The 10,343-nt window shown below is 43.2% G+C and overlaps 1 protein-coding gene across 2 annotated transcripts in view; it reads left to right on the forward strand.

Annotated features, from left to right (window-relative positions):
- LOXL1 (lysyl oxidase like 1) overlaps window positions 1-8,685 on the forward strand; it is a 48,741-nt gene extending 40,056 nt beyond the window's left edge. The window contains exons 4-8 of one of the 2 annotated variants that reach the window (XR_009759008.1): window positions 763-919; window positions 2,712-2,807; window positions 3,186-3,301; window positions 7,543-7,701; window positions 8,467-8,685. Coding sequence is in view for 1 of the 2 variants with exons in the window: in XM_061595613.1 (XP_061451597.1) it covers window positions 763-919; window positions 2,712-2,807; window positions 3,186-3,301; window positions 8,467-8,473 (376 nt within the window). In the remaining variant the exon portion in view is untranslated. The remainder of the gene's footprint in view (window positions 1-762; window positions 920-2,711; window positions 2,808-3,185; window positions 3,302-7,542; window positions 7,702-8,466) is intronic. The other variant, XM_061595613.1, reaches the window with a different exon arrangement.
- Window positions 8,686-10,343: the final 1,658 nt, after the last annotated feature.

Consider the following 10,343-nt stretch of genomic DNA (forward strand, 5'->3'; position numbering starts at 1 on the left):
TCTCCTTGCAAAGATCTTTGAGCACTATAGTTTTACAAACAGTTAGCAACTAACTAAACTGAAAAGTATCTTATAATGGAATCCATGACCTGGGGAGGTGGTGGGCTCTCCAACAGTGGAGGCATTCAAGAGGCAGCAGGACATACACCAGTCAAGGATGCTTTAACTTGGATTACTGCATTGAGCAGGAGGTTGGACTCGATGGCCTTATAGAATCTACTATTCTACTTTGGCTCCTAAGGGGTCTCTGTTGTCACAGTTGCTTCTCTGCCGTGGTTCTAGTCCTGCCCTCCTCTTTTGCAAAGAAACAGTGGGCACTTCAATATTTCCAGTGTTATTCATACTTAGAGTGCTGTTCCACTCAGATCCTGCTTGTGGGGTTCCCATAACGGGCATCTGATCATCCACTGTGAGAACAGGATGCTGGACTAGATGGGCCACTGGCTTGATCCAGCAAGGCTCTTTATGTTCTGACGAATACCAAGTGTATTCACTTGAGTGATTTCCATTCCCGACCACAGATGAACACAGATGAACACTTGCAGCAATTCCCATTTCCTTTTCCATTTTCAATGGGATTGTCTGACATCCCTACCCGAGAATGCCAGATGCTGATGCCAGCCCTTTTCTCAGGGCTTTGGCAATGCATCGTAGTATCATAGTTTGCAAACTATACATTGAGAAATGTCAGAGGATTATATCTGCACCCAGATGCAGGCATGTGTGTGCATGCATGTGTATCCCCCTGGTCCCCATTCACAGGCATTACCACAGCATGGATGAATTCAGCCACTATGACCTGCTAGATGCTGCCACGGGCAAGAAAGTGGCAGAGGGCCACAAAGCGAGCTTTTGCCTGGAAGACACCACCTGTGACTTCGGGAACCTAAAGCGCTACGCCTGCACATCACACACACAGGTGACAGCTGGGAGAGGGAGGGACTCTGTTCTTATTTATTTATTTATTGCTATATTTATAAACCGCATTTTCATTAAGAAAAAATACAGCAAAGTGGTACACAGCATATACAATTACAGTAAAATCATCAAAAACATCAACGAATACCAGTTGGTTAAAAGACATTCATGTTGCAAAAGCCTGTCTGAATAATACAATTTTCAGAAGACATCTAAAAGTAGGCAGAGATGGTTCCTGCCAATCCTCTACCTGCAGAAATTCGGTTCTAATTTAAAGCCATATCTACTAAATTTGCAGATTCTGCAACAATATGAGAATTGAAACACAGCCATCCTTCGAAATTCACACTTATCCAAAGTTTGCAATGCAGTTCTCTAACCAATGTTTTAAAAAATGCATATATTAAGGGGCAATGTGAGGGAAAATGAATATATTCATGAAACTAACACATAGAAATGCATCATATTATGAGATACTGCTTGCAAAATGTGTACATTTACGTTAGTCAGAACTGCAGACAAACTGCTTCATCCATAGTAATTCGCACTAAAATGCCAAAGAATTTTCATGAGGATTTTTTTTAAAGATGTGGAGAACTGAATTTATGTTGGAAAAATGAGAAAGTGAGAAAACTGAAATTGACAGATCCTTCTATCACTAGTCCCTAGTAAAGGCTGACCAAGCCTCAGGAGAACCTCAAGAACTGCTCCATCAGGGGATCTCAGTGACTGAGGCAGAGCATAAGGAATCCTACAGTCCTTAAGATTCTTTGGGCCCAAGTTGTTTAGGGCTTTGTGAATTAACACCTGAACCTTGAACCTGGCCTGGTAGCATATTGGCAACAGGTCCTTGGCTAGCTATTTATCTTTGCCAGAGCTCACTTTTTTAAACTATAACTCCCATCAGCCCCAGCCAGCATGGCCACTGGATTGGCTGATGGGAGTTGTAGTTCAAAAAAGTAACTTTTCCAAGCTCTGTTTGGCACACCAACAGTGATACTAGGGCCTCACTCTTAGGACCAAACCAGATGTGTTAGAAAGTGAGAGGTTCAATCCCTGGCACTTTCTCAGGCAGGTCTGGGACAGAGTCCTGACTGAAACCCTATAAAACCACTTCCAGTAAATGAAGACTAGGTGTGGGGAGCCAGCAGCTGAAATCCTGATCACCTCAACCACCGCAGGCCACTTTGACAGGTGGGCAGTGCCATCCTTGTGTCGGTCACCTTTCATCACCTTGATGTCAAGTGAAGCATTTTCCTTTGCATAGGCTTTGATTCAACCATTAGCTCCCATGACAAGAAGTTACCAATACTTGGCCATCTCTTCAGTTATGAAGAGGCCAGTCCTCCCAACAAAAGGGAATCCTGCAGGCTGAGCTTGTCTAATCCATTAGACCTCTTTAATAGTCTATGGCTGTAAGCGCACTAGACACCAGATCAAGGCATTTCCATTAGCCACACCAGGAGGGGCAACGGGTTGATCTGCCGATCAGTTGCAAAATCTCTGTGAAGCTGAATCTTTAAAAAACCCAAACACACTCAAGCTGCTCCCACCAGGTTTGACAGTAAAAAGGAGCAGGGTTTGACTAGCATCGTGTGGCGTTTTCAGAAGAGAGAACTGGCAGAACAGTGAGTGTGTTTCTACCCTATTTTTACAGTTAAAGCCACAGGGCTGTGAAGGATCCTTGAGAGATCGTACAGACTAACTCTCACCCCGCTTTCCCTCCAAAAACTTACACCAGTGCGATGCCCTTATAACACAACACTGAAGTCATATGTTTTCTTTCTTTTCAGGGTCTGAGCCCTGGTTGTTATGATACTTACAATGCTGACATTGACTGCCAGTGGATTGATATCACAGATGTGCAGCCTGGGAATTACATCCTCAAAGTAAGTTGTCCTCCTCACAAGATTCCTAAATCTCTCAGGACTAACATGAGCTGGTCATAAAATGAAAGCCACGTTCTGTCTTCTGCTGTGCCAGAAATATTCATGGGATCATTTATTCTTTGTGGCTGGCATTTTAAATGTTGCACAGCCAAAACATACAACTCCAGACTTCTCAGATATAGTAGTGCCCATTCTTTAGCAGAGAGAGAATAATACAGAGGGAAGAAGATTCGAACTAGTTGATGCCTGTAGAAGTACACTTCTATTTGCTTTCATTCTTCTGTTACTGTCCTTTTTTGCTATTCCTCATGAGTGATTACGGTTCCCCCAGCACTCCATCTTGGAGGCTGACTTGTTCTTTCTGTTTTGTCATCTCAGGTTCAGGTGAACCCGAAGTATATTGTGATGGAGTCAGACTTCACCAACAACGTGGTGAGATGCAACGTTCACTACACCGGGCGCTATGTTGCCACTACAAACTGCAAAATCTCCCAGTAAGAGTCCTGAGAATCATTGAATTTTACATATTGAAGGGATTTTGGAGGTCATCTAGTCCAACCCCCTGCTCAGTGCTGGGAACTTGCAACTGCAGCAGGAATGGAGAAGCTGCAGCCCTCAAAACATCACTAGATTACTGCTCCCGTTATCCCTGATTTTTGGCCATGCTGGAATGGGCTGATGGGAGTTGGAGTCCAATAACATCTGGAGGGCCACAGCTTCCCCATCTGTGTCACATCCAGTAGAGATGTGAAGCCCTGGGGGGGGGCTGAAAAATCAGAGGAGAGCTGGTTTTCCCACTAAGCCTTTTTTTTAGGTTTGTTTGTTGTTTTTCAAAAAAACAGGAGTTGGGGAACAGGAAAAAAAACTTTTTCTAATTTTTCATTTTGGGGGGGCCTTCAGATCTCCAGCCGTCAGTGAGCAAGGGCCCGTCACCTGCAGAAGCTGTGCCTTCCACTGTCAAAAAGCTCTGAATGTTAGGCCATTGCTCCTAATATTTAGCCAAAATCTGTCTCCTTGCAAATGCCAACTGTTGGTTCTCGTCCTGTGGCATTTCCTTTCAGACTTTACTAGGGCTGATCCAGAAGTTCTTTACAGACTTTTGGGGGGCTCACACAGCAGTAGCATAGGGATGGGGGAGACTTGCTAGCAGATGTCATTTATTTTTCTATCCGCCAGGCTCCAAAATTAGGACAAGAACCTCTCTTGCCCTCAGTGAGAGCTGTTAGACCTCTATTCCTCTCACAGAGCTACAATTCCCCACATTTCCTGGGAAGAATGACTGACTGTTATACCACTCTGGTAACTGTAGCTCTGAGCAGGCAATAGGGGTCTCCTAATAACTCTCAGCATCCTTAACATGCTACATTTCCCAGGATGCTTTGGGGGAAGCCATGATTATTGACAGTGGTCTGATCCTGCTTTAAAGTGTTTAATGCAGCTGGGACCCAGGTAAATATACCGCTGCAGATGCTCAGAACAAGAAAAGCTCATGGCAATCTAAGCCCCCTCCCCAATTCTAATCATTTCCCTCATGAGCACAAGCTGCAGCTCCGAGCTTTCCTTCCCAGCACAGCTTTTCTGCATGTTTGGATTCCTGGGGCTGACCAGAGTGAGCTTTCTAATGCTTCTAAAGCCTTTTCATGCTTCTAACCACATTCGCTGGAGGGCCAGTATAAACAGGAGCCTTCCCAGAATTGCACTGCAATGCTTGTTGATTTTGACAAAAGAACTGAGAGGGAAAAGAAAGAGGAAGGGAGTGTTTTCCCCTAAAACTATATAGTTGTATCGCTGCTCTTTAAAAAAAAAAAAAACCCTCATAAAAATGCATTTGTAGCCTTAAATTCTCACAAAAAAATGAATTTCTAGCCTTTTGCTCCAACTTGGGTTTTGAACAGAAAAGCAAGCAGGCTGTCACAGGTGGTGGATTGGATTTGGGGATACCATGATGCTTGGTGCAGATCTCCCTAGACAGTCAGCTTTGATCCTGTACTGCAGCAGTGCCAGTTCTGGTTCCTTGAATCTTACAAAAGAAGAACTGACATGAATTTCGATCCATAAGTCCAGCTGCAAGCAATTTCAGACTTCTCAAAACTGGATCTCACTTAGGTTCATGTGGAACACATCAGCTTCTGATGTTAGGACCAAAATTCCTTTAGAATTGAAATCCAGGGCAACATTGGAAGGGATGGTGGCCTAAGGCTGTAACCAGAGGTGTGGCTAATAATAATAATAATAATAAATTTTATTTATTGGTCGCCTATCTGTCCAGGTTAATGGACACTCTAGGCGACTTACAATAAAAAACATCATATACAGTATACAAAATAAAACGCAGTCATAGTCAATTTAAAATCAGTTTCCAATTAAAACATCGTAAGACTAACCCTCCCCAATCCCATAGGCCTGCCTGAATAGCCAGGTTTTTAAGGCTCGACGGAAACCTATCAGGGAGGGAGCATGTCGAAGATCAAGAGGAAGGGAGTTCCAGAGGGTAGGGGCCACAATCGATAAAGCCCTCTCTCTGGTCTGCACCAGCCTAGCTGTTTTAACCAGTGGGACTGAGAGAAGGTCTTGTGAGGCTGATCTTGTCAGGCGGCATAATTGGTGACTCTGGAGGCGCTCCTTCAGATAAACTGGGCCAAAACCGTTTAGGGTTTTAAAGGTCAACACCAACACCTTGAATTGGGCCCGGTAGACAACTGGTAGACAACTGGTAGGCTAAGGCATGCTCAGATAGTAGCATGCAAATACATTTGCGCACACCACAACTTTGTTCAGCCCCATTCCTAATGCCCGCAACAAGGCTTCTCTGTCAGCCTAACCTACCTCACAAGATTGTTCTGCGGATAAAAATGGGAGTAGAAAGATATATACCACCACGAGCTGTAATGAAATAATAAATCAAAGTCCTGCTGCATTAGATTAGACCAGCCTTTCCCAACCGGTGTGCCTTCAGATGTTGTTGGACCACAACTCCCATCAGCCTCAGCCATTGGGAGGCACACTGGTTGGGAAAGGCTGGATTAGACCAACCTTTCCCAACTAGTGGGCCACCAGGTGTTGCTGGACCACAACTCCCATCAGCCTCAGCCAGCATTGCCAATGGTCAGAAAAGATGGGAATTGTGGTCCAACAACATCTGGTGGCCCACTAGTTGGGAAAGGCTGGATTAGACCAAAGGTGTCAAAGAGGCATTGCTTCACTTGGTGCTCAGTCATGTTCTACTATTGCCTCTGGTCAATAGTTAGGTTTTTGAATCAAAATACCAAAACCTTCAAACCTGCTGACCAGAGGCAGACGTGGGATGACCGTACATACTGGCCACATTTCCACCAACCATAAAAACTCATTGCAGAATAAAGGAGCCACAACATAGGAGTCACTGACCCACATCAAATCAACTAGCCATGTAAGGCAGCTAGGACTGGAGAAGAAATTTGATTCAGTTCACACTGAAAGGCAAACGCATCAGATTTGCACCTTTTGAAATAATATGCAAACTAAAACATAGCCGTCCTTCAAAATTCACACTTCTCTGAAGTTTGCAATGCAGTTCTCCAACCAAATAATGTGTACAAAAAGGCATATTCTTGGGGGAAGTGTGCATATATTACATATATTAGTGAAAATAAGATACAAAAATGCATTATATGAGGGAAACTTGCATGACGCAAATGTGTACATTCATCAAAACTGCATACAAAAATACCTTTATCAGGACAAATTTGCACTAAAATGCTGATGAATTTTAATAAGGATTTTTTTTAAAAAAAATGCAAATTGTTGCAGAAAGGTGTAATACTGAATTTAAGATTGGAGTAATGAGAAACGTGGAGGATCAAACTGGGCAGATGTGTCCATCCCTAATGGCGGCCAACCAAGGGCTCAATAAATCTGTTTTTGTTGCCTACTTGGGACTGCAGGAAAAGGGAGGTGGCTAGTGGCCAGTGGCCTGTGTGTGGCTTGTTGTTGAGTCACAAATATGGCAGGACTGTCTCTCTTTAGCCTTGGTCTTCTCCAGTGAGGACTGGTGTTTTTTTGGGGTGGGGAGGAGCATTATTCCTGGCAGACCATGCAGTCCTACAGCTCCATCATGCACATAGATGGGTTTGTATGAAGCCCCTATTCCTGAAGACTTATAGCATTTCCATATATTTGGATTTATTTGCAAATATACAAGCTGAGCATAGATGGAGTCACAACTTAACACCCTTACAAAGGAAGTCCACTGCTCCCACATTCATACATTTCCCTGGCCACTGACCTATTAGCCAGTAATCTACCAGATAAAACAAAGCTATGGCCAGATCTGGCTAGCAGGTCTGATCAGTATACATAACACCACATAGTATATATCAAATTTATATATTTATCTGTCTATCTGTTTATTTATTTTACAGTGTTTTGCCAATGTGAATGAATAACACAGAAGGATGGGTGGAAGGTACAATTCAGCTGACAGAGCTCAAAGACAATGCTGCAAATTGGATAAGGAAACTGTGCCCTTCCAAATACTGCTGGATTCCAACTCTATTGGCCATACTGGCTGGCCGATAATCGTGGCATCTGGAGGGCCACAATTTCCCAATCCCTGGCATACTCCAGGAATTCATTTTAGAGATCCCCTAAGGGTGTTTCCAGATAGGCTGTTTATTGGGCATTCATCCTGATCTGTTTGCAGGGAGATTAGACAACATTGGCTATTTAATGAGCGTTCATTCTAATTTGTTTGCAGGGAGATCTTATAAAGTTTCATCAAAGCAAGTGTTATCCCGCGCTTTCCAGTACATCTCCCCATCATTTTCCTAATTGCAAAAAGTCCAGTCTTTCAGGGAAGTGGATTTGTTGTGCAAGAACTCCCAATCAACTATAATTGCACAACCTGAATTTGCTGGTATGTGACTGAATCCCACCCAAAGATAGTGACAGTCTGGATGCACCCTGAGTTAAACCAGAATGCAGAAAGAATTGAACTTGTAGCAGAGAAAACCCATGGAAACCATAAAAGAATGGAACAAAAGAGAACCTGCTTATCCCTAGTATAGAATCATCAAGTTTGAAAGGATCTTAGAGATCATCTAGTCTAACCCCCTGCTCGATGCAGGATCCACAATGCAGAGTGCAACTATAGCATCCCTGACAGATGCTGCCCAGCCTCTGCTTAATACCTCCAGCTTAGGAGACTCCATCACCTCCCAAGGCAGCCTGTTCCACCATCAAGCAGCTCTTATCATTATGAGGGCCCCTCCAGAGTGACATCCTTTTTATTGCACATTCATGATGATTCATGCTCTTGATGCTGTCAGGGTGGTCACACGTCATTCTGCTTTCAATAATGTTTGCACCTGCAAAGGTTTTGAGGAGGGTCACACTGCTTCATTTCTTATCAGTGCATATCTCATAACTTCCTGCTGAAATCCCATAACCTTTTATACCATAAATGTCCTGGTTTATTTTTGTCCTGTTTTTGCCTCTCTAGACATCAACAATGTGGTAGCATTGGAGAAGCATCACAGAACAAACTAAATCCACCACCAGTCCACTATTAAGAATATGTTGCACAATACACCTTGCAATAAAACACCCTTCAAGAGGAGGTGCCCTTCCTATGCACAGAATCTCCACTTTAAACCTTTCTCCTCCACTTTTCATTTTACAGGTCTTGATCCTAACCAAGATGGCAGAAGCTTTACCATCTCCCTGTCCCCAAACCCTGCAAAATCCAAATATCTCTCAGGCTGGTAGCAACTCACAGAGGAAGCGGCTTGAGAGCCACCAGCATCTACCATGAGAGGACACCCATTCCATAGCTTTGTTTTGAGAACCCAAGTTAAAGAGTTGTCACTTTCAATACTTTTATAAATACTTTCGTCTTTAATCCTTGTTTCCATTTTTGAGTGAAGATAATACATTGTTTAGAAGGGTGGCGTGTGATGTGTGTGTGAATGGCCACAAAATTCTTCTTCTCCCCAATACTGCCAGCAGCAAGGGCAGTTTTCAAGGACTTGTCAATGGGTAGATATGGGTGAGAAATTTGATTCCATTTACATTTCAACCCGGATCTATCAAATATGTAAACCGAAACACAGCCATCCTTCGAAATTGGCATTTATTCAAATGTTGCAATGCAGTTTGCCAACCAATGTTTACAAAAATGCATATGGGAGGGGAAAGTGTGCATAAAAATAAATTTTAAATGAATTTATGAATGAAAATAATATATAAAAATGCATTACATGATGAGAAATTCCTTGCAAAACTGTGTACATTAGTCACAACTGCCTACAAAAATGTATTTATTAGAAGACACTTGCACTAAATGCTGGAGGATTTTCATAAGGATTTTTTTAAAAACCCTCCAACTGCTGCACAAATGTGGGGAACTGAATTTAAGATTGGAAAAATGAGAAACTGACAGAACTGAAATTGACAGAACTTTCCATTGCTATTACCAGGGGTCTATTTTTCTTAGTCACAGTATTGCCCTGCTAGTTAGGAGGATGGAGTCTAAACTCGAATGTGTTGGCTCTGTCTATCATTGGCTCTGGCTCCATCTGTTGTTGGACTCCCTGCCTTCTGCCCTACCAGTCACCACTGCTGGAATTTTGAAGAAGCAGTACTCCACACTGCAACATTTTGTTGCAGGTCCCCTTGTCATTCCAAAGTAACAACCGGAAAGATAGTATTACACCTAGGATCAGAGTAATATGTAATTAGGTTATGAAGTAACAGCCACAAGGTTATAAAGCAAGCAGGTTATAAAGTAACAATCAAGAAGGACCAAGATCTTTGTTGTGGTTTCTAAGGGCTCCACGCACTGACAGAGAAATAAGGTGTTCCCTGCCCTCGCTCTAGGGCAGTGATGGATAATCTGCAGCCCTCCAAATGTTGGATGGCAGCTTCCATCATCACTGCCATTGGCCATGACAGGTGGGGATGGGTAGGTCTTATGGGACGTGGAGTCCAACGACAGATTCTCCGTATTGGCTCTGGGTGGAAAAGTGGCACTCAACAGCTGGCAGGACTCCTGAGAATGCTGTGGCCATTGGCAGTAAGTTTGTTGCCAGTTTCACCCAGTTTTGCATGTACCTCCCCCAAATCACAAAAATGAACCACTACCACCACCCCAACTTCACCACAGAGCTTCTCTGGGCAGAGTAAATAATTTCAAGGGACAACAGTCCAGTGCCACTCATGGGCAAGGTAAAGAAAGGAACAGTTACAAGGAAGCTTATGCATTTGGAACACATTGTGGTCAGGCTGATGAACAACTTCAGGTTAACTCCATATTCTTACATCACCAGAAGGTGGCATAGTTATAGCTATTGGGGTTTGTGTTGTTGTCTTTTGAGGTTCCAACCTTTAATAATGGATTAATCAATTAAAAGCTCCCCCCCCATCAACTAAAAAGGCACCTGCAGTTATTCAGGAAATACGTTTATTTATTTGTCTGCTTTGGTTTTGCTTTTTTGCATACCACTCTCCAGCCAGTTGGTTTCCAGGGCAGTTAGCAACAAGATAATCAATAAATACAAT

This window comes from Rhineura floridana, chromosome 14 (genome assembly GCF_030035675.1).
Source record: "Rhineura floridana isolate rRhiFlo1 chromosome 14, rRhiFlo1.hap2, whole genome shotgun sequence".
NCBI classification, from domain to species: Eukaryota; Metazoa; Chordata; class Lepidosauria; order Squamata; family Rhineuridae; genus Rhineura; species Rhineura floridana.